This window comes from Peromyscus leucopus, chromosome 22 (genome assembly GCF_004664715.2).
Source record: "Peromyscus leucopus breed LL Stock chromosome 22, UCI_PerLeu_2.1, whole genome shotgun sequence".
Taxonomy (NCBI): Eukaryota; Metazoa; Chordata; class Mammalia; order Rodentia; family Cricetidae; genus Peromyscus; species Peromyscus leucopus.
This window is the reverse complement of record NC_051081.1, coordinates 791,770-815,027: the sequence shown is the minus strand read 5'-3', so window position 1 is coordinate 815,027 and position 23,258 is coordinate 791,770. Positions and strand designations below refer to the sequence as shown.

The window sequence follows — 23,258 nt, the reverse complement described above, 5'->3', positions numbered from 1 at the left end:
GGCCCTGCTTCAAGCCCCACGAGACCTGGGCAGGAGGAGAGTGCCTGGGCCAAAGTACCATCCACCCAGTCCCGTCCATCGGCGCCGAACTACCGCGCACACCAAGTCTAGATTCTGATCAAGGTGCAGCTTTATTTTCTCCAGAAAGGTTTATATAGCTCCACAGGGTGAGGGGAGCAAGAAGCTGTTATCTGCATAGGTGGGGCAAGCTAACAGGATGTTTGTATAGGATGTTTACAGGGTGCGAGGGTCAAGGGCTCTGACTCCATGTCCTGTTGCTAGGCAACCTGGCTGTAAGCTGATCCAGTTCCCTGTCTTATGGGGGTCTGTATTGTTCCACTAACTAGAGATTCTGTCCTTGTCCCTGACAGTTGTTGGTGGTTTTTTGAGATTCTCTGTGTAGCCCAGGCTGCCCTGGGTCTCGCTCTGCAGCCCAGGCTACCCTGGGTCTCGCTCTGCAGCCCAGGCTGGCGTCGGACACACAGAGATCCGCCTGGCGCTGCCCCCCACCAGGACAAGGAAACCAGGCTCCCGGACCGTGTCACCCTGTGGACAGGCACCGTCCAGCATTGTTATTATTACAGCATTCTGAGCGCCCACTGCGAACCTGGCTCCCAGTTGCTGCCCAGCCAGGGGAACTCGAACTCACGCTCACCACTCGTGGTCAGGGAGGCGGAGACCCGTCATCCCTTGGATGGCACCGGGGAACGTCCAGGACGAGGGCTCTTTAAGACGGGGGAGGAGTTTCGCGAGGAGCGGAGCTGGAGCGGACCGGAAGTGCAAGACCAGGGCGGTCCTCAAACAGGAAGCGGAAGTGGTGGCGGCCGCACAGATTCTAGGACCCGAGATAGGCTGTAGGGTTTTGGGGGCAAACAGGCCGAGTTTGAGGCCGACTGTGAGACCCCGGGAGGAGGGAAGGCGAGTCGGGGACCGGGGATGAGCGCCAAGGGCAAGAGACGCGTGGTGCTGCCCACGCGCCCTGCGCCTCCCACGGTGGAGCAGATCCTGGAGGACGTGCGCGGGGCGCCCCCCCACGACCCCGTTTTCACCGCCCTGGCGCCGGAAGGTAGGAGGGTGTGGAGCCCCGGGTCCAGCCTGCGGGAGTCGGGCAGCCCTGGCGCTGGCTCCGGGCCCCGGGGACGGATCTGTCGCCGGCCTCCCGACTCCGTCAAGTGGGGTCACGCAAAGCGGGGGGCCGGTGAGCTTGTGGGACCCAAACCACCCCAGGGGTCCGGGAAGGAGGGAGGGGTGCCGTGAGCTCAAGACCCGGTCCCAAAGGGAAACAGGAAGAAGCCCATGCCAGGGGCTCCTACCTGGAGATCGGGGGCCGTTTTCTGCGAGTCCTGCCCTAGAATCAGGAAACCGGGCGTTTCTGGGTGGGACGGCAAGGCCAGGTGGCGGAGGGGTCCTCCCAGCGAACCCCGGATGCTGGGGTTTTCAGGCCTGTGACTGTGACCGTCTTCTAGGGCTTAGGTCTCGTGTAGCCTCCAGCACACTGTGTGACCTCTGGGTGTGAAGGGAAGGCCTGCTGGCCTGTGGGTGGTGACGCTGTTTCTCCTCTCCAGACCCCCCAGATCCCTCCCCACGGACCGAGGACCCTGAGGCCAGGTACGAGCAGATCTACCAACAGAGCCGAGCCTACGTGGCCATGAACGAGAGGCTGCGGCAGGCGGGGGACACGCTGAGGCAGAAGTTCGAGGACCTTCGGCAGGCTGGGCAGAGGCTTGAAGAGGATGTGAACCAGGTGACCTCAGCCACCTCCTAGAGCCGAGGCCACCGCTGAGGCGCTCTGTCCAAGGCCAGGCATCTGGCTGACAACCAGAGGCTCTGGGTCAACATCGGCCGCCCCAGCACTGGACTCGGGGCTCCCAGTGCCTCACTCGGCAGGCTTTGGGTCTTGGTTCCCTCTTCCATCCTTGGTGGCCTCTAATTCGGGGTGGATCAGGGACATGGCCACCTCCTCGTTCATGGGGGCACCGGCCTGGATTGCATCTAGGACTTGGCTGGAGGTCGGGCTCAGAGCCAGCCTGCCCCACAGGGACCAGCCCTCAGCCACTGTGCCCTGGTCCCACCTCCTGCCCCATGTCGCCCTGGGCAGCCAGGGTCTCCATCCCCAACATCCACCTGTATTTCAGCGTCACCTCCGTTGAGAAGATGGACGGACTGCCCCCTTCCTAGAGCCTGGCTGCGGCGGCCTTACCTGCTCCTGGTCCCATCTCCCCAGGGCGGGAGGAAGTCAGCAAGGGGGTTTTCGCTCTGGGAAGTCCAGGGGTACTGGAAGGGCCCAAAGCGGGACGGTACAAGGATCTCTGCAGGTCCCTGCAGCATGCAAGCTCAGCTGGGCACCCATAAGACGCCCGTGTGGGGGGCATTGCCCCTTCTGGACCTGGGGTTCGGTTGACCGCTGAAGCCCACCGCTCTAGGGTGGGTGGGCTTTATTTCTGGAACATCGGAGTTTGGTTCTAGACCTCAGACCTCCCCGCAGTTGGACACTGGATCACTGGGCCCAAGTCCATGCCAGCCCCTTCACGCCTTAGGGGTCGGCCACCCCACATGACTTCTCACATCCCAAGCTGGCTGGGACTATGTCAGAAATGGCCTTGGCTTGTGGCCACCTTATTGCTGCCGTTCCCCATTCCTAGGAGTCACAGAGACATTTATTCTGGGTGGCCGGTGGCCGGTGTCCTAGAGCAAATGGCCAGGTGTGGCTCGGCTGACCCTGAATCAGCCTCGGCTCTAGCATGTGTGGACCTGGTGCAGTGTCCAGTCGGCAGGGGGCTCAGGTCCGTGCACCAACACCTTGTGGGGTTGGACTGTATCTCCAGTAGAAGGTTCTGGAACAACCTCCCCACTCCAAAGCCCATGTTGAAGATGAGAGCCTTGGGCAGCCCCAGAGCAACTCAGCGACTGATTTTATTAAAGATGTGAACAAGAACCAGAAGCCGGGTGTCCCGCTGGGTGTGTCTACATGGGGTTGGGGGGTCAGTATGTACAGAAACGTTCACCCTGTAGGACGGACGGGACAGAGATGGGGCAGCGGCAGGGGACAGACCAACCAGGTATGAGCAAGACAGTGCCACAGACAGGTCGGGAGGTGAGGTAACGGGTGGGCGTGCCGCCCTGTTCAGGCACCCAGTGGTTAGTCTGCAGGGGACCACTGGTCTCCAGCTCAGGGCGCCCATAGCCATTGCCAGCCTGGCGGACAGCGGACCCTCCTCTTCCGTCTCTGAGGACACTCCAGAGGCAGACTGAGCCCTGGCTCTGGTTACCCCGGAAGCCGCTGTCCCACGCCAGCTCTTACCCACCCTGGCCTGGATGTTGCTCTGCGGCTTGTGAACCCTGCCGTGGGGTGGAGAAGGCAAACGTGGCTGCTGGGCCCAAGGCCGAGGACAGGGGGAGGCGGCTAAGAGTGATGGCCCTTCTGTGCTGGTGCCACGGTCCAGACCTGCTGCTGCTGCACTCAGTCCTCCCACGGCCCACGTGGGGAAACTGAGGCACAGAGCAGCCCGTGCCACCTGGGGTCTCACAGTGCGTGGTTTACAGGTTCAGTCTGCAGAAGATGAGGTTCACCTCTCCAGCCCCAGCTGGACATCTGTCCACCGCCACGTCCCCACCGCGGGGAGGGGGTGTCCGGGGGTACGTGGTGGATGTGAGCCGGGGTCCCAGAGCCGCCTTGCTTCTTCCTTATCTCCCTCAGGCCTGCGTGCCCTTGGCACTCTGCCAGATTCCTGTGCAGCAGGCGAGGTCCTGGGATGGAGCGGGTGGTACCCGGTGTTCCCGCTGTGGGATGTCAAAGCACTGGGCGGATGTCGGGAGCCGGTGAAGTCGGGCATCACTGTAGGGCCAGCCCTGGAGGTGACCCCTGGTTGTGAGCATGCCCACGCATGAGGGCGATCGTGGATCTGCCGGTTCCCCTGCCATAGAAAGGACCGGTGGGGAGGGGCAGCAGTGTCTGCAGGCCTTTCCGGGGTCTCCCAACTTGTTCTCAAAACCACCTCCCTCCTCTCAGAGCAGGGCTTTGAGGCCAGCTCAAGGGACGGTGTCCCCTGGGAGCGACTGCTGCAGGTGGACGTGGTTACAGTCCCCTTGCAGAGAGCAGCCGGGGTCCCACAGGAGAGAGGTCATTGGCTCTCTCTGCAGGAAGACACACTGAGCTGAGACCCAAGACCCCGTCCTCGAAGGCCCGCCCCCTACCTTGGGTCTTCATCAAACTCCCCGTCTTGATCCCTGCCCTCCATGGCAGCCCCAGGCCCCCACACTGACTCCAGGCTGTGGGTGAGCCGGAGGATCTCACATCCTGACACCACCCGCTGCATAGACGCAGTACACTGGGAAGGACCAGGCTCCCACAGACGGACCTGCCTCCTCCTCCTGCGGTGCTGGTCCCGGGCCGCCTCCCCGGGGATGCCTAGGCCTGCTCGCCCTTCCTCGGCCCCTAGAGCCTGTCCAGCTGGCAGCCAGCCTGTCCCCTGGACTACAGCCCCTCCTACGGGACAGTGAAGGGACATGGGGTCAGCGGCTCCCCAGAATCTGCGCTGAGGGGACCGTTCACCCCTGCCGATCTCTCAGCGGCCGTGATGAACGCTGTGAGCAGCCAGGCTGCGCCCTTCACACAGCGCTCCTCAGCTGCCTCTGAGAAGGCGAGCGCCTGGCAGAGTCCTCATTAACCAATTAGCCCGGCACTAATTGCAGGCTTCTGGTGCAGGGCTGAGGCAGCCCCAGCTGCCTCGGCCTCCCCGCCCTCCCCACAGCCTGTCCCCACCTCCCCACCTCGGAGGCAAGCTCAGTCACCTCCCTAGAGAGCGTGCCCACCCTCCCACTGGGTGCAGCCCAGGGCAGGTCCTCCAGGGACCTACAGTGTCCCTCAGAGCTTGGCTCTCCGTCCCCTTCCCAGGCCAAACTCGGGAACTGGCGCTGTGTGTGCCCTGGGGCCTGTCCACACCCGGTCCCCTGAGCCCCAGGCGGAGAAGCGAGGGCTGGCCCTGAGGTGTGGAGGTGTGAGCTGAGCAGGAGCTCCGAGGGCACAGATGTGCCTGCTCGGGGCGTCTGGAGAGCAAGCCCCCAGGGCAGCCAGACTGGGCCACAGGGCAGAGAGAACGTTCCGGAAGGCTGGCCTGCACCCACTACTCCAGGAGGCTGGCTGGGGAGGTGACAGGGGCCTTCTCCACTGCAGAGTCGCTGGCAGCTGTGGCCACCGCCATGGGGCTGGGTACATAGTTAAAGGGAGGAACCCGAGCGGCCCTGCTGGGGGAGCCATGCCTGCTGGTGGGAAAGCCCCCCACGACGACACTCAGGCCCTCGTGGGGGAAGGGCGCAGAGGCAGGCGTCTTGGTGAGGCCTGGCCCATCCACATCGCTGCCCAGTGGACCAACGGGGCCGCTGGCCGGGGCCTGTGGGGGATCCCTGCTCTCCAGGCTGGGTGACGTGCTGGAGTTGGTCTTAGAGGTGGCCACGTCCTCTGTCTGTACCACTGCGTCACTGGTCTTGCGTTGTGGAGTCCCCGCGGGGCTGTCCTCGGGTGATGGACCCCTGAGAGGCAGGGCGGTGGCCGGCAGGGTGCTACGCAGGATGTGGGGGACGTCTTCGTCTTTGATCCGACGCCAGGTGGTACCTGGCGCAGCCACCCTGGGCAGCGGCCTGGCCTCCCCGTCACTCCCCCGGCGAGCGGTGTTGGCATGGGTGGCGGACACCGAGACGGCGCTCTCTGGCCTGCGTGCAACGCTGATGTGCGGCAGGGACGCGTACCGCTTGACCGTCTCGGGCCGCCCGGGGGGCGCCCGCACAGGCAGGCGGGAGGGGCTCTCGGAGCTGGTGCGCCTGGGCGCGCGAGGGGCAGGACCTGGCTTGGCCTGTGGGGACCTCTGTGGGGACCTCTGTGGCGTCAGGGGCTGCCGCGGGGACGCTCGCAGCTCATCGCAGCGAGAGGAGCAGAGGAAGACAGCCGGGAGTGCCGGCCGGCCACGGTGGGGCGAGGCGGCCTGGGAGGTGGAGGCCGTGGAGTCGGTGGAGGACAGCTCGGACCTGCGGCGCCGAAGGAGCCCCGGGGATTCCTTGATGAAGGTCAGCTGCCTGCGGAAGCCTGAGCGGTCCGAGGACTCGCTGCCGCTGGAGCGGGCGGATGCCATACGCACCAGGCCCAGGCGGCCACCACGCACCCCCGCGGCCGCCTCAGTCCCAGCTCTGCCCCTGGGTCCGGACTCTGGGGACGGCCTGGCCAGGGCGGGTGGCCCTCTCTTGGCTGGCCTTTGCATGAACGGGATCCGCACAGGTGACTTCTGCGTCTTGTGTTGCTTAGCCAGAAGGGCCCGGGCCGGTGACTTGGGCACTGGGGACCCCCCAGGGCCAGGCAGAGGCCCTGCAGTCGGCGTGGCCAGAGGGGACCTCCTGGGCAGGGGCTGGGACGCTGGCGAAGTCTGTGAGGAGCTTGAGGACGGAGTCTTGGCGAGGCGGGCTGGAGGGGTCGCGCTCCTGGGCGGATGGCTGAAGGCGGCTAGCTCCGAGATCTTCCCTGGCCGGTGGAGGCTCCGTGAACGCTGTTGCCCAGGGCTGGGGGTTTTGGCGGCGGTTTCTGGCTGAGTAGTACCAGATGTCCCCGGCTTCTTAGGTGTGGTACAAGTGCCAGAAACTCCTCTGGACTGAGCCCGGGAGGCTGGGCTGGCTGTGTAGATCACCGTCCGTCCCCGGAGCATGGCTGGCTCCCCTGCCACCGTTTTCTGGGCACCCTTTGCCTTCTCGGGGCCACTAGGGAACCGTGGACTCCCACTGATCTTAGTGGAAGCTGCACCCCGTTTCTCTGGGCGCCAGACACCCCCAGCCTCAGGCTTCCGTGCTTTCCTGGGTTTGGAGGGCTGTGTGGTGGAGCCTGCTGAGAGCCCGGACACCAGAGACAAGAGGGACTCGGACTCAGAAGACGCCTCCAGGCTGGCCTTGGCTGCCGCCTGGTGCAGCCACGTGACGATGGAGTTCGCGCCCTCCTGGATGGCCTGCCACTCAACGCTGTCTAAGTCGGAGGCTGGATCAGAGCCAGGCACCTCCTCGCGGCATTTCCGGGGTGCCTCCGTGGGCCGCGTGTCAGCCCGGGCAGCTCTGGTCTTGCGACGCCGAGATCCAGGAACCTGGGTCCGGCGCCGGGGCAGAGCTAAGCTGATACACCTCTGTAGTAGTTCCTCCTCTGCCCTCGGGCTTGGGGAGCTGTCCTGTTTCCTGCCTGGGCCCGGGCCCTTGGTGCTTGCCTGCTCCCGGCCTCGGGGGTGGCTGGCCGGCTGTTCAGGGGCCTCGGGCTCGCTCAGGGAGCTAGCTGAAGAATAGCAGGGTGGGGTCTCATCCACGATCAGTCTGGGCTGGGCCCTCACGGGGGGCGTGGCAGTCTGCGACGCCCTGGAGGGGATCTCCTTCCTTCCTGTGGGTTTCTCTCGCTTAAGAGCCCGCGGGATGGCAGCCGGCAGCCGGGGTGGTGGTGCCGTGGCTGGCGGCTCCTCCTCAGAGTCGTAGAAGCAATACACGGCCTCCTCGGTGGGCGTCGTGAGGCACAGAGACTGCAGAGCGCCGTCCCCTCGCGGCCGGGCCTGGCACGCGCCATCCCTGTTGGATCGAGCGCTCTGGGGCCGGCTAAGGGGTAATTCCAGTCCTGCCCGGTTCCTACCGGCCCCCCGGGGTCTGCTCTGTACTCTTACCAGCGCCCGCCGCCTTGGGTCGGTGCCCACGGGTCTGCCTGGCAGGGGCAGCTCGGCCTGTGGGTTTCTGCCTCTCTCCGGGCCCTCCCGGCTTGTCCCTGGAGGGTCCCTGTAAGGTCTCATCACTGAGCGATGCCGCACTGGAGAAGTTGACGGGTGTGCCCTCTGCGGAGTCGGTGCCAGAGTCATCGTCGTCGGGGGCCGGGGCGGGCACTAACATGTACACGGGCACCGGCAGTGCCCGGCGGCCAGGCACCAACGCAGAGACCACCTTGCGGAGCCGGGCGGGCATGGCTGCCCCCAGACATTCACGCAGTACCTCCAGTTCCTTATCAGCTGCTGACCGAGCCCTAGAACCAGCCGGCGCTGGGGCCTCCAGGCGGCCGGCGGCCTCATCCCTCCGACGGTGTCCCCCGCCGCCTGCGCCTGCGCCTGCGCGGTCTGGGCAGACTGGGGGCCTCAGGCGCAGCTCCACATCCTGCTGGACGTACAGCTCGTGCAGGGCCAGCGCGCTGAGGCTGGAGGCGCAGGAGAAGTTCTCATCCGGCTTCTCCACCGTGAACCGCACGCTGCCCGCGTCCAGCTCCGAGGGCGGCTGGCACCGCTCCCGACAATCTGCGATGTCCAGGAAGCGCTTCACGTAGCTCTCCCACTGCAGGCTGAACTGGCTGGTCTCAGGCTGGCCGGGGGCGCCGGCGGCGTCTTGCTGCGGCTCGGGGGCATCGTCTGCCCGGGGCTGTCGGGCAGCTCACTGGGACTCACTGTGCCACTGCCCAGCCCACTGCACGGGTCACTGGGGATGGAGCTGGCAATGGAGCGGCTCTCGAAGCTGCCCAGGGAACTCACAGAACTACAGCGGCTCAGCACCAAGGGCGTCTCCTGGATGCAGTTCTCGGATGAGCTGGACGGCGTTGCATCCTCCACCCCAAGACCCCTACTGCGGCCCCGGTGCGGGGCTGGGATGGACACGGGCAAAGAGGTGGACCCAGGTGCTCGCCACGCCCCGTCCAGCTCCGCCCCCCCGGGGCCAGCCTCCTCCAGCCCCTCCAGGGATGAATCACTGTCGTCGTCGAGGTTCTCAGCCTGGCTGGGGCCAGCATGGCCCGCAGAAGACAGAGAGGACAGTGAGCTGCACCGGGAGAGGGACATGGGCCCATCTTGGGCCACCAGTTTCTGCAGCACCCTGCTGGCCGCAGGCAGCGGGGAGGACACCAGTTTCTCGGGACTTTGCTCAGGCTATCTGCAGGTACCCACGCCTGTTTCCGAGCCCCTGGGGAGGCTCCGGGTCCGGCGAGGGGTCTGGCAACCGCCCCAGCGGCACCATCGAGCAGTGGCACGTGCTGATAGGTTGGGGACAGCTTGATGGTCCGCACGCGGGCATCGGCGGCCGCCGCGTCCCGGGCAGGCAGTTCAGCCCGGCTGGGCAGGTCCAGGTCCAGCCGGCTGGGCCGAGTCTGCCCGCGCAGAGGGTCATGGCGCTGCTCTGCCAGCGCTGCCAGGGGGCAGGGCTGCATGTGCTCCCGGGGGCAGTAGCCGTCACTCGTGCTACCGCTGTTCAGGCTGTCGTTAGAGAGGCTGGTGTGGGCCGCCTTGAGCCTCAGCAGAGGGTGCGCCCGGCTGCCGGCCTCACGCCGCCCACCCTCGGTGCCCCGGCAGGGAGAGCAGGACTGGGCACGACCCTCCCTCGGTGCCTCCTGCCCGGGGTCCCCCGAGCTGAGGCTGAAGCTGTCATCTGAGGAGGTGTGCAGGGCAGAGATGTCCTCCACCAGCCGGTCGATCCGAGCGACGGCCAGCGCCAGCTTGGCTTTAGCTTTGGCAGCCACAGCTGCCTCCCCGCCAGCCTCCTTCTCGGGTTCTAGGCCACCCTGGCGGGCAGGCTGGGTGCGGGCCAGTGCCTGGCCCTGAAGGAAGGGACCGCCAAGGAACATAGAGAGTACAGCCGGGCTGGCAGGCTCGGCTGTGGTGGCTGCGGCAGCCAGGGATGGTGCATCATCGTCGTCAAAACAGCCCGAGTCGGAGGCGTAGTCCTGCACCAGCCCGTCGAGGTGGCGGAGCGGCGGCAGGGGCTTCTTTGAAGTGCTCTCTGCCTCTGGCAGACCCTGCTTCTCCAGGTGGCCGAGCGCATGCGCCAGGCGCCGGGTGTCCAACTCAGCTTCCAGAGCCCTCTGCTTCCGGACGTACAGGCTGGGCACGCAGGTGCCCGGGGAGATGGCCGTGGCCGCTGCCTGGTACTTGGCAGGGCGGTGGGCCAGCAGGTTCCGCAGGGCCGCCGCACTACCCATGGCGATCATCTTGTGTTTGGAGTGGACGAGGTTGCGCAGCATGCCCACGGCCCCCAGGTCCCACAGCAGTTCCTGGTCCCGGGGGCTGCGGGCCGACAGGTTCCAGAGGGTGCCGCAGGCATTGCTCACGATGGTCAGGCTGTGGGACGTGAGGTGCTGCAGCAGCGTTTGCAGGCAGTTGTGGTCACGGAGCACCTGCCTGAGGGGACCCAGAGCAAAAGGAAGGTGGGCTTGGAGACCCCGGCCCTGCGGAGCCCACCATCCACACCACACGGCCCATCAGGCCAGGCTGCAATCCAAGCCACACCCACGACAGGAGAGCTCCACCCCACGGTCCCCGGCACAGCCCCAGCTCAGCCCCGCTCACCTTGCTCTGCCATGGCCCTGGCCTCGCGACGGCCTTGGCTCAGCCATGTCCACCCCTGGCCACCCACACTCCCAGCTCCACTACACCCACTTCCACCTTGCTGAGCCTTAGCCAAGCCAGGTCCCCCTACCTGTGATGAAGCCGATCCCAATTCTGCCTTGCTAAACCCCTCGGCCTGCCACGCCCTCCCTGCCCACTCGGCCTGCTGTCCACGCCCACCGGCCTCTGTCACGCCCACCCCTGCTGTCCACGCCCACCCCGCCTGTCCACGCCCACCCGCCTGCTGTCCACGCCCACCCGGCCTGCTGTCCACGCCCACCCGGCCTGCTGTCCACGCCCACCCGGCCTGCTGTCCACGCCCACCCGGCCTGCTGTCCACGCCCACCCGGCCTGCTGTCCACGCCCACCCGGCCTGCTGTCCACGCCCACCCGGCCTGCTGTCCACGCCCACTCCGGCCTGCTGTCCACGCCCACGCCCACCCGGCCGCTGTCCACGCCCACGCCCGGCCTGCTGTCCATCGCCCACGCCCACCCGGCCTGCTGTCCACGCCCACCCGGCCTGCTGTCCACGCCCACGCCCACCCGGCCTGCTGTCCACGCCCACGCTCGGCCTGCTGTCCACGCCCACCCGGCCTGCTGTCCACGCCCACCCGGCCTGCTGTCCACGCCCACCCGGCCTGCTGTCCACGCCCACCCGGCCTGCTGTCCACGCCCACCCGGCCTGCTGTCCACGCCCACCCGGCCTGCTGTCCACGCCCACCCGGCCTGCTGTCCACGCCCACCCGGTCCTGCTGTCCACGCCCACGCCCACCCGGCCTGCTGTCCACGCCCACCCGGCCTGCTGTCCACGCCCACCCGGCCTGCTGTCCATGCCCATGCCCACCCGGCCTGCTGTCCATGCCCACCCGGCCTGCTGTCCATGCCCACGCCCACCTAGCCTGCTGTCCACGCCCACGGCTACCTGGCCTGCTGTGCCCCAGCCATGCCCATCCCCCCCAGCCATGTCTACATCTATAGCCAGCACAGCCCAGTTACTCCCCACTTGCTGGTTACACCAAGACTTAGCCACACCCCGCTTGTCACGCCCACCAGCAGAGTAGAACCATTAGATTCGGCGCATGTCCAACCCTAGGTTTGAATCTGAGAAAAAATGAAATAGCTATAGCATAAGCGTACCCACCCCGAGCTGCATGATGAGCTGCAGTTGTTTGGGTTTTGTTTTGAGGAAGGCTCAGAGGAAGCCAATCGCTAGCTGACGCTGGCCTTGCATTGGCTCCCTGTGCCAGGGTCTAGTGTGCCCTGTACCACCACACCTGGGCTATTTATTTAGCATGTTTGTTTTTAAAGCTTAATTTTTCTTTTATTTATTCATTGATTTATTTTTATTATTTATTTATTTATTTTTATTTATTTATTTATTTATCTTTGATGTTTGAGACAGGGTTTCTCTGTGTAGCCCTGGCTGCCCTGGAACTCACTCTGTAGACCAGGCTGGCCTTGAACTCAGAGAGATCTGTCTGTCTCTGCCTCCCAAGTGCTGGGATTAAAGGCGTGCACCACCACCTGGCTAATTATTTTATCGCATGTGTAAGTGGGTTCTGGTTGTATGTACGTCTGTGCACCACGTGTGTACAGTCCCCACCAATGCCAGAGGGCCCTGGAACTGCAGTTACAGGTGGTTGTGATCGGCCCAACCTGATGCTGGGAACTAAACCCAGGTTCTCAGTAAGAGCAGTTACTGAGAAGCAACCAGTACCCCACCCACCCACGGGCCCTTTCTCTCTCCTTCCTTCCTTCCCCCCCCTTCTTCCTTCCTTCTTCCTTCTCTCTCTTCTCTCTCTTTCTCTTTTTTTTTTTTTTTTTTTTTTTTTTTTTTTTTTTTTTTTTTTTTTTTCTCTTCTCTCTCTCTCTCTCTCTCTCTCTCTCTCTCTCTCTTGTTTTCAGAAGACCTCACTTGATAGCCCTGGCTGGCCGGAAACCTGCAGAGTGCCTGTGCTTCCCGGGTGCTGGCTTGAGAAGCATGCCTTGCCACGTCCACCTTATCATGAACATTATTTAACAACATGGTTTGTTTTACTTTACGTGTACAAGTGTTTTGCCTGTGTGTCTGTGCACCACGTGTGCCTGGCGCCCACAGAGGCAAGAAGAGGGCACAGGATTCCCTGGAACTGGAGTTATAATGTTTGTGAGCCTCCATGTGGGTGCTGGGAACCGAACTCAGGTCCTCTGCAGGAGCAGCCAGTGGTCTAACCCTGAGTTATTTATCCAGCACCAACAATACCTTTTTAACTTAAGCAGTCTAGGGCTGGGTGGTGGCCACGCCTTTAGTCCCAGCACTCGGGAGGCAGAGGCAGGCGGATCTCTGTGAGTTCGAGGCCAGCCTGGTCTACAGAGTGAGTTCCAAGACAGCCAGGGCTGCACAGAGAAACCCTGTCTCGGTGAGGGGGCAGCAATCTAGAATAAGTATCCCCCACGCACCTTTTTTCCCCCTCTTTTGGTTTTCCTGGAACTAGTGCTATAGCCCAGGCTGGCCTTGAACTCACAGATGCTCCTGCCTCTGCGTCCCTGGTGCTGGGACTAAAGGCGTGGCCACCATGCCCGGCATCCCATGTAACTTTCTTGTGCTGTTTTTTTGTATCTACTTTGGTCAACTGGATACAAACCTAGACACAGCCCGCATCAGATTGGCCTGTGGGGAAGTCTGTGACGAATTTTCTAGATGAACGCTGATGCGGGAGGACCCCAGCCACCCTGAGGAGGACCACAGCTGAGAGGGTCCACCCCTGGGCTGGTGGCGCTGCATGCCGTAGGCAGCACCCTCCATGCTCCTGCCTCTGCTCCTGCCCTGAGATCCTGCCCTGGCTTCCCTCAAGGATGGACAGTGATCACAACGTGTAGGTCAAATAAACCCTCCCGCGGTGTCTCTCACGGCAATGGAGTCCCACGACGCTGTGTGTGACATCTGGGAAAACGAGCCTCTTGCTACTCAGGAGGCCGGAGCTGCCATCTCGGCCTGCCCCAGCCCCGGCCCCGGCCCCAGCCCCGGCCCGCGGCACAGCCGGGCGAATCCGAGCGAAGGCTGACCTGTAGTCCTCTCGGGTGGCGACGAGGCTTGACACGTTGCGCAGGATCCCACCCCCGCTCTCGATGACCGCCAGGGAGTTGCCTTGGCAGCGATAGGTGAGTGTGCTCACCAGGAAACCCAGCGCACCATCGACCTGGCAGATGGCCGCCTTGTTCTCGGTGCTGTGTGCAGACAGGTTCCACAGAGCACTGAGCACGCTCTTCAGGGTGGACTCCTGGACGGTAGAGAGGGACGTCAGCACCAGGGGCTGTGGCCACTCACGGCCCCTCCGCTGTGGCCACACAGGTGGCCACAGAGATTTCCCACCAGATCAGCAGCCCAGCCTGGTGGCACAAGCCTGTCATTCTGCACTCTGGGGGCTGAGGCAGGAGGATTGCAAGTTCCAGGGCAGCCTGGAATATCTGTAATATAATATGTCTAAAAAAAGCTACAAAAGTAGCTCTGTGGTGGAGCCCCGCCCAGAATCCCCAGTGAGGGCTGGGGGCGTGGTCAGGGTGGAACCCCGCCCAGAATCCCCAGTGAGGGCTGGGGCGTGGTCAGGGTGGAGCCCCGCCTAGAATCCCCAGTGAGGGGCTGGGGGCGTGGTCAGGGTGGAGCCCCGCCCAGAATCCCCAGTGAGGGGCTGGGGCGTGGTCAGGTTGGAGCCCCGCCCAGAATCCCCAGTGAGGGGCTGGGGGCGTGGTCGGGGTGGAGCCCTGCCCAGAACCTCCCGGGGGCGTGGTCAGGGTGGAGCCCCGCCCAGAACCTCCCAGGGGGGGCTGCAGGTGGTCAGCAGGGAGTTTCTTGTCCAGCATGGGAATCTCTCTCCTTCAATCCTCAGCAGTGGTGTCTAGGGCTGGAGGCTTCCGAACTTTGGGGTGGGAGCCTTAGGCTCACGCATCAGTTCTTCTTGTTCTCCCCAGAGACAGGGCACTCATCCCCCAGCGTCTCCCCAGTCCGTGGCTCACGATGGCCGCTATGGTGACTCCCTGTGCCCTCTCCGGTCCCAGCGCCCGCGCTCACCTTGGAGGCCCGCAGCACACACTCCATGAGGGCCGTCATGCTGCCCACTTCCCTCAGCACCTTCTTGCTGCTGATGTCCGCACGCCACGACAGATTCCGCAGGATACTGGACACGACCTGGCCGTGGCAGGAGGGGCAGCCACAGTGGGCCCGGGGCCCAGGCATCCCCCTCCCACCCGGCGACCCTGGGGTGGTGCTCATGGGAGTCCGCCCACGTGGGAGCCCGCCCCGGCCCGGCCCGGTACCTGATGCAGCTCCTCGCTCTCGGAGGCCAGCTGGGCCACGATGGCTTCCATGCAGCCTCGGCGGGCACACAGGGTGGCCTGTGGGGATGGACACGGAGCAGCTGCCGTCACGGCAGTGAGAAGAGGGGACTCCCCGCCTCTCGGGACCCCATCCAGGCTGGGGCGGGGTGACGCAGCACGGTCGTGCCCGAGCCCCACCCATCGCCCCACCCCTGGGAACCTTGTTGGCAACATCTCCAAAGGTGAGGTTGGTGAGGGTCATGCCGGCGTATCGGCGCAGGGCAAGGTTGAGCGGGTCCCGGGTCATTTTGTGCATCTCATAGTCCACTTGCAGCAGCTCGGCCACAGCCTGCAGCCCCCCTGCATGAGCGGGAAGGGAGGCGGGTGACAGGGGGCAGGCTAGCCCAGTCTCTCTATCATATGTGTACCCACTTTCCAGCTCTTTGGTCTGGTTTTTCTTTCTTTCTTTTTTTTTTTTTTAAAGATTTATTTATTTATTCTGTATACAGTGTTCTGTCTGCACATACCCCTGCAGGCCAGAAGAGGGCGCCAGATCTCATCACAGATGGCTGTGAGCCACCATGTGGGTGCTGGGAATTGAACTCAGGACCTCTGGAAGAACAGCCAGTGCTCTAACCTCTGAGCCGTCTCTCCAGCCCTGGTTTGGTTTTTCAAGACAGGGTTTCTCTGTGCAGCCCTGGCTGTCCTGGATCTCACTCTGTAGCCCAGGCTGGCCTCAAACTCACAGAGATCCTCCTGCCTCTGCCTCCAGAGTGCTGGGATTAAAGGCGTGCGCCACCACCACCTGCTTCCTTCCCTGTTCCGATGTGGTCCCCCATACGCACTGCCGACCCGTCCTCTGCACCTTGGCATCTGGAGGTGGAAGGCCCGGGAAGGAACGTGAGGGAGGGCAGGGGAGCTCACCTAGTTCGTTCATAGCCCGACGGTATTCCTCGTCAAAGGACAGCTTCATCACGGCACAGGTCGCCTGGCAGATCTGAGGCTCGATGGGAACAGGGGCTGCGGGCAGGGGTGAGGTTAGAGTTCCTGTAGTGACCTCTCCCCCCCCCCCCGGGGGACACCCAGGTTCCCCTTTCCTCGCCCCATGCTGTCTCTACTGCTTCAGATTCTGTGGCATGCCACAGTGGAGCTGCTGCTGCTGCAGAAACCGGTCAGGGAACCCTGCTGCCACGCTGGTGGCACAGGCCTGCGACTTCAGCGCCCACAGGCTAAGGCAGGAGGGTCACAAATTCAAGCCCAGCAGGGATAAGTTAGTGAGGCTTGGAAGAAAAGGAGGGCTGGGGGCGTGGTCAGGGTGGAGCCCCGCCCAGAATCCCCCAGTGAGGGCTGGGGGCGTGGTCAGGGTGGAGCCCCGCCCAGAATCCCCAGTGAGGGGCTGGGGGCGTGGTCAGGGTGGAGCCCCGCCTAGAATCCCCAGTGAGGGGCTGGGGCGTGGTCAGGTGGAGCCCCGCCCAGAATCCCCAGGGAGGGGCTGGGGGCGTGGCCGGGGTGGAGTCGTGTGCGTTCCTCTGCTCCACTATCTTAGTCCCCAGGCTCAGCTGACTGGGCTGAGAAGGTGCGGGGCTCTGAGGCTGTGCGCCCCAGGGCTACGCATGCCGCGCGGGTGCTTCACACTCACCGCCTCCTGCCCCCGCCTCGGTCCCGCCGTCGCGCGCCTGCAGCCAGTCCCAGCAGGTCTCACAGTAGGCGCGGATCTGCTCCAGCACGTGCAGCACACGCATCTCCTTGCGCGCCAGGCCCTGATCCGGCTGGGAGAAAACGATGTTGTGCAGGGCCGCGTTGGCGCGCATGCGTGCGTCTTTGGCCCCAGGGGCCCCAGGGGCCCCCGCACGACCCCCAGCCCCGGCCTCGGCGCCGTGAAGGATCTGGAGCAACAGCGGCAGACAGCCCGAGCGGCGCATGGCTACGCAGCTCTCGGGAGAGCTGGACATGGCCAGCAGCGTGCGCGCCGTATCCTCCTGGTCGCGCGTTGCCAGCATGGACAGGAGCCAGAAGACCACCTCCACCTGCAGGGGGACACGGGGTGAGCGACAGGACGGACGGACGGACGGACGGACGGACGCAGGGCGGCGTGGGGACTGAGCTGCACCGCTGGATGGCGATGCCCTTCAGGAAGTGGCGGTGGGCGGGCAGAAGGCTCAGGAGGTAGAGGCACTGGCCATGGGACCGGCGACCCACGTGACGGAAGGAGAGCCGACGCTTGCGAGCTGTCCTCGGGCCTCCTCCTTACACCAAGCACGACGGCCGCCCTGGGCGCCCACACTCAGTCGGGCACTTGGGCCCCAGCAAGCAGGGGGCAGAGGCAGGCGGGTATTTGAGTTTGAGACCGGCCTCGTCTCCGCAGAGCTCCAGGCCAGCCGGGGCTCCACGGCGGGACTCCGTCTCGGGACAAAGACCTCTGGCCTCCCAGGGAGCCTCTGTCCAGGGCGCCTGCCTCTCCATCCATCCGGGCTGCCTGGGGACCCTCGCCCTACATCCTCGGGCTCCCCCTTCTCACCTTGCTGTTGCCGGGCTGAGGGGTGCCGTCCTCAGGGTTCGTGGGAACTTCCAGCTCCTGCTCCTCCTCCACTGCCACGGGCTTCACTGCCAGCAGAGCCTGCAGGGAGAGCATGAGCTTGGCGGCTCAGTCTGCACGGCCCACCGGCTGCAGACCCTTCCTGGGCACGGGGCAGGGGACCGTCGCTGGGTTGACGGAAATCTGTCACCACCCCTTCGGCCCTGGCTCTGCTGGTCCTGGTACCTGGGGCTCCGTCTGCTGCACCCGGTCCTGGGCCTCCAACAGCTCCTTGTCAATCTGCTCCAGGCGCGAAGCGCGGATCTGGAGACCAGAGAAAGGTCGGGCGAGCACGCTTGCTTGGCTGACCCCGCCCCGACTGACTCCTCCTCCCCGCCTTGACTCCTCCCACCTGACTCCACCCCCGATTCTCGTTGACTCCTCCCACTCAGCCCGCCCTCCTCTCCCTGACGCCCGCCTGTGCGCCCCGCACCTGCGCGCGCTGCACCATCTCGTCCGAGGTGCCGAAGCGCTCCTCCATCAGCGAGCGGATGTGCTGGGCCTCGAACTCCAGCTGCTGCCGGATCAGATCCATCTGCATCGAGAACTGCTGGGAGGGGGCACGGGCTGCGGTGAGGCGCGGCCGGGACGGCCTCCCTGCCACACACAGCCCGTCACCCCCCATACTCTCTAGGTGCGCCCCGGGAGCTCACCGTGTCCACGTGTGGCAACTCATCCAAGCGCTTGGACAGGCCCTGCAGCTGAGAGTAATACCAGAGCTTCTCCTTCTCCTCTTTCTCGATCTCGCTCAGTAGGAAGCATCTGGGGGAGGGGTGCGGGGGGCCTCCTTATAGGCGGCGTTCGCAGAGACCCCCACCCCTGCTCCCAGCTGTGAGGTGGGCACTGGAAGGAAATGAGTCCCGGGGTGGGGGAAGCTAATTGGAAGGGGAAAATCGCAATCCCGTGGGAGGCTGATGCAGGAGAATAGCCGAGTTTGAGGTCAGCCTTGACCACAAAGTGTAACCCTGTCTCAAAACAAGGGTTCAGGGAGCGGCTCAGCAGGGAAACGCACTTGCGGCCAAGTCGGGTGACCCCAGAGTTCCATCCCCAGAACCCGCACGGTAGGAGAGAAAGGGACTTGTGCGGGTCGCCTTCTGACCTACACACACTCAAGCACACACACGTAAATGCATTTGCAATGTGAAAATTTTTAAACCAGTGACGCTATGGGATTGTGTGCATGCCATGCCAGCACTTTGGGAGGGTCAGGGATGTGGATCAGTCTTGGCTACAAGGCAAAGCTGAGGGCCGCCCGACAGCCTCCTCTTAAAGTAGATAAAATAAACCAGGCGTGGTGCGCACACCTTTAATCCCAGCGCTCGGGAGGCCGGGGCAGGCGGATCTCTGTGAGTTCAAGGCCAGCCTGGGCTACAGAGTGAGTTCTGGGACAGCCAGGGCTACAGAGAGATCCTGTCTCCATCGATTGATGGATAGATGATAGATGATAGATGGATGGATGGATGGATGGATGGATGATAGACAGATAGATAAAAAGGAAAGAAAGAAAGAAAGAAAGAAAGAAAGAAAGAAAGAAAGAAAGAAAGAAAAGGTGATTCTAGGAAGGCCACCAGCATCCGCTCACCTCCTCCAGTCCACCAGCTGTCAGGCCCCCCGGAAGTCGCCCAGCACTGAGGAGGCTGAGCCCGAGGGATCGTAACCAGCCTGGACTATATGCTAAGACCCCTTTCTTTAAAATGTTTATTTAAAGAGTCTGTCCAGTTAACTAGGTGGGTAAGACGTTTGTCACCAAACCTGGCCACCCAAGTCTGCCCCTGCGGATCTCCTGGCGTCCCTGACTACCACACACATGCCATGGTGCTCCCCAAATAAATAAATGTGATGGGGAGCCAACAAGAAAAAAAAAAAGGCAACCAACAGAACGCGATCCCATTTCACGGAGCAGAAGTCTGAGGCAGGGAAGTCTCAGCAGAGCCGACTGCCCATCTGACTGACCTCATGCAACCCAGGCGGGCTGAGCTGGGTCTCCAGCGCTGCCCCCTCCCTCCACTGGCCCGGGGCCCAGAATTTTTGGGCTTCTGTCCTTCCATCAACAAAGGCCCCCTTGAGGATCTCTGGCGTTAGGCCTGATCTGAGCCCTGACTTTGGATTCGGCTCTGTCCCTAGAGACGCCTGTACGTCTCCGACTCGGGGGCGCGGGGACCGTCTCCCAGGCCTTCCCCCTCGCAGGGAATGTCCCCAAGTCCTCTGTCCTCCAGCTGGGGTCAGCCCCACAGGGAAGAGCCCGCAGGGGGGTGTGACTGGCGAGGGGGCGGGGCCACACGCCAGCGAGCCAATCACGGCGCAGAGGCTCTGGGGCCCCTCCCACGCCCTCTCACCGCTCCTGGTCCAGTTCTTCCAGCAGGCGGATGGTGGCCCGGCTCAGCTCCCCGAAACTGTCCTTGGACGGGCCCGAGCCATGCACTGGGCTTCCCTCTGGGGTCCGGGCGGCAGGCTCCGGGCCCAGGGCCGGGGGCTGGAACTTTAGGTTGTAGAGGCTGCTGATGTCAGTCTGAAGAGCTGGAGAGAGGGGCGTCACGGGGGAGGGTCAGCGACTGCTCCCGCTGTGTCCCTGCTGGCCGTGGGGCAGTCCCGAGGTCACTCACCTTTCAGCTGCTCTAACACTTCGGTCTGACCGGAGGACACCAGGACCCGCGCCTCCTGCTCCAGCTTGCCCTGAAGGTGTTTCAGAACCTCCTGCGGGCATGGTAGGGAACAGAGCTGTGGCCATCACGGCTACCCGGGCTGCCGCGGGTCCCCTCTCTCAGCCCTCCCGAGGCATCAGTGCCTTTGACCCAGGCCGGCCACGCAGACGTCACCTTCATGCCCGAAGTCTCTGTCTCCAGCTTGGAGAGGTGGCTGGAGTTATCCCTCAGCTCCTGCCTTAAGTGTGTGTTCTCGGCCTTCAAGGCCTCCACCTGCCTCACCAGCTGCTCGTATGAAGCCATGGAGCTGGCCATCTTCAACTCCTGCAGTGCCTGGGGCCAAGGGGGTCACAAGAACGAGAGCTGGTCCCCGGAGCCCCTTCAGAAAGGCCGGCCCGAGCCCACGCCTCTCACCCAGCTCCACGCCTCTCACCCAGCTCGGGTGTGTGTGCTGGGCCGGAATGGCTGTCTGGTGTGAACCAGTCACCCCGGAGCCAGCATTTGGAGACAGACAGACAGACATAGAGACAAGGGGAAATGAAGCTGGAAGCCCTTAGAGGCCTACTTGGGCATACAAGGCTAACTGATGGGTGGACAGACAGACAGACTCGTGGACACACCTGTACTGACAGCCAGACAAAGGGGGCACACAGACATCTGTCACCCTGCCAGGCCAAGTCAGCAGGTGGATGGGCCACCTGGAGGCTACCAGGCTCACAGACTGACACAGGAGCAGCTGACAGACAGACAGACAGACAGACAGATGGGACCGATCCCCCACCAAAGCACAGATTGCCCAGGCTGGCATACCGCCCGGTGAGGATGGGTCATTAGCTCGCCCAGAACACTGAAGACCAAGGAGCCCTGGCCAGGGGAGCTATGGGCAGAAGATGGGGAGGGTGGGGGGGGAAATCCAAACTCACCGAGGTCGTCCCAAGGCTTTGAGTCCTGGCCCGGGACGCCCCCGAAGCCCCACCTCCCTCCATTCACGAGAGGGTCCCCGTGGCTCTGTCCATGCTCTCCTCAGCTGGGTCAGAGCCCAGCTCTTTGTGCTCCTGCCCGGCTTTTCCCTCGGGTCCAGCCTCCTCCCTCTGTCCAGCTGGCCGGTGCCTCCTCCCTCAGCTCGGCTGTCCCTCCACAGCCATCCTGAACCCCCACAATCCCTTCCGTCTTTGTTCCCGTCCATCCGCGAGAGCCCCCTCCCTCCGCCTTTGTCTGAGACGCACCAATAGCATCCCGTCCCTCCTGCCTCCTCTCCTCCTCGGGAGCCCCCTCTCCTTGCCAGCCTCGAGGCTCCATCCCAAATCAACCACACCCCCACCCTGCCTAGGCGCCACCTGCCCTCTGCCTCCCCACACACTGGACACACACAATCGAATGGATGCTCTTTCTTTCCTCCTCCTCTGATGTCACCCAGGGCATGGGTGGAGGGAACCAGTGAATGTCTGAGGGCCTCCGTCTCCCGCCATCCCACCCTGCCTGGAGGACCTGCTGGGGCCTAGCCATGCCTTCTGGCTTCTTCCTAAAACAGACCGAGAGAGAAACTGAGGTCCAGGGCTGGGGGTGGGGGAGCCAGAGGGGGAGGAAGACAGGTGTAACCAGAACCCGGACCCTTTACTGTGGGGGTACTCAGCAGTCCAGGTAGGTAGCTGGCATGGCGGTGCATACCTGCCATCCCAACACTGAGGAGGAGGCAGGAGGATCAAGAATTCAAGGTCAGGCTGGGTGGTGGTGGCGCATGCCTTTAATCCCAGCACTCGGGAGGCAAAGCCAGGTAGATCTCTGGGAGTTCGAGGCCAGCCTGGTCTACAGAGTGAGATCCAGGAAAGGCACCAAAACTACACAAAGAAACCCTGTCTTGGAAAGGAGAAGAAGAAGAAGAAGAAGAAGAAGAAGAAGAAGAAGGAAGAAGAAGAAGAAGAAGAAGAAGAAGAATTCAAGGCTAGCTGGGCGGTGGTGGCGCACACCTTTCATCTCAGCCCTCAGGAGGCAGAGGCAGGAGGATCTCTGTGAGTTCCAGTCCAGCCTGGTCTACAGAGTAAGTTTCAGGACAGCCAGGGCTACCCAGAGAAACCCTGTCTCAAACAAACAAACAAACAAAACAAAAAAAAAAAAAAAAAAAAAAAAACAGGATTCAAGGCTAGCTTAGGCTACATATTGAGTTCATAGCTAGCCTGGGCTACGTAAGACTCTGTCTCAAAAGATCAAACACTAAAAACAAACAAGACAGACTCGTGCCCTGTCTGTGCCTGTGTGCCTTCATCTGAAGAGTGGGGAGGATCAGCCCCTGGATGCCCCCAAGGGCTGGTGGGAGGTCCCAAGGCAGAAGTGGCTTCACCTTGACGCTAATTCCACCCAAGGAGCACGGCTCATATCTAATCTGACCCCAGGTTGGAGCGGAAGTCACCATGCCGTGCCCAGTCCGGAGGAGAAGATGGGCTCCAGGAACACAGCCCCCCATGCCCACCCATTTGGACGTTTGTGGTCCACCCTTGATGGTTCCTCAATGTAGCCGACTCCACAGAGCTACCAGCCCTTCAAGCTGGCCTCTGGATCCATCCCAGCCTTACCCCGAGGCCTCTATAGCCCTCTCACCAGGCCTCTCCTCTCAGCCTCCCCCGGCCCGCTATGTACTGAAGACACACTCCCCTGCAGGGGATTGGGAAGCTCACGGGTGGATTCCATCCTTGCGGGGCTCAGACACTTCCCACGGCTCCCCAGTGCCCTCGGGACGAACCTGATCCCGCTCCACGCGCACCTCCCCTGACTCCTGTGGCCCCACACCCTACATAACCCCACAGACAGCGCCCCCCGCCTGCCTCTAACCCCGAGACTCCATCAAGAGGCCCTTGGCAGGTGAAACCGCAGTAACTGGATTTGGGTCTACTGAGAGTCATTCAGAAGGGGGAGACACGGGTGTGGAGGGAGGGAGGGACAACACGGGGCGCGGGGAGCGCATCTCTGAATTCCTGGCATCCCGACCCCTTTACAGAGAGGAAAAGAAACAGACCAGAGACACACAGCCACTCCCCGGGGACGCACAGCATCCTGCTCTCCGACTCTCCTCCACCCCTTATGTATCATCTCCTAAGGATCTGGGTGTTGGAGCCCGTGAGTGTGTGTGAGTGTGCGCGTGTGTGTAGCGACTCAGATGCCTTCCTCATCCAGACTCAGTTTCCCCTCAGCTCCTGTTCTGCGTTTGAGTCCGTACTGACAGGGCGCGGCAGGGCGCGCCTCTGCCCTCCGCCCAGGGGAAGACGCACGCTTACTTGCATCTGGGCTAGCTGTGAGGCCAGGGCCTCCTTCCTCCTCTCGGCTAGGCCTGCAACCCAGACCTGGGGTGTCCAGGTCTCCTGGGGTCTCAGCCGCACGGGACAAGGGGGTGTT

At 63.3% G+C, this 23,258-nt stretch overlaps 2 protein-coding genes across 2 annotated transcripts; one reads left to right on the top strand and one right to left on the bottom strand.

The window, feature by feature from the left end:
* Positions 1-461: 461 nt before the first annotated feature.
* On the top strand, positions 462-2,941 carry C22H19orf25 (chromosome 22 C19orf25 homolog). The gene is made up of 2 exons (XM_028858516.2): positions 462-1,066; positions 1,566-2,941. Exons 1-2 carry the CDS (start codon positions 937-939, stop codon positions 1,763-1,765), a joined length of 330 nt encoding a protein of 109 aa, XP_028714349.1. The 5' UTR covers positions 462-936; the 3' UTR covers positions 1,766-2,941.
* Positions 2,896-21,519, bottom strand: Apc2 (APC regulator of WNT signaling pathway 2). The gene is given in 18 exon segments (XM_028858515.2): positions 2,896-7,652; positions 7,654-8,357; positions 8,360-8,899; positions 8,902-10,154; positions 13,407-13,621; positions 14,410-14,526; positions 14,655-14,732; positions 14,875-15,014; positions 15,579-15,674; positions 16,294-16,681; positions 17,173-17,271; positions 17,416-17,493; positions 17,663-17,779; positions 17,883-17,991; positions 19,566-19,746; positions 19,833-19,923; positions 20,046-20,204; positions 20,795-21,519. Coding segments are annotated over 18 exon segments (6,957 nt in total). The 5' UTR covers positions 20,858-21,519; the 3' UTR covers positions 2,896-5,123.
* Positions 21,520-23,258: the final 1,739 nt, after the last annotated feature.

Coding starts and splice junctions, on each gene's coding strand:
- C22H19orf25 (XM_028858516.2), top strand. CDS start 937: ATGAGCGCCAAGGGCAAGAGACGCGTGGTGCTGCCCACGCGCCCTGCG. Junction 1,067..1,565: donor CACCGCCCTGGCGCCGGAAG/GTAGGAGGGTGT, acceptor TCTCCTCTCCAG/ACCCCCCAGATCCCTCCCCA.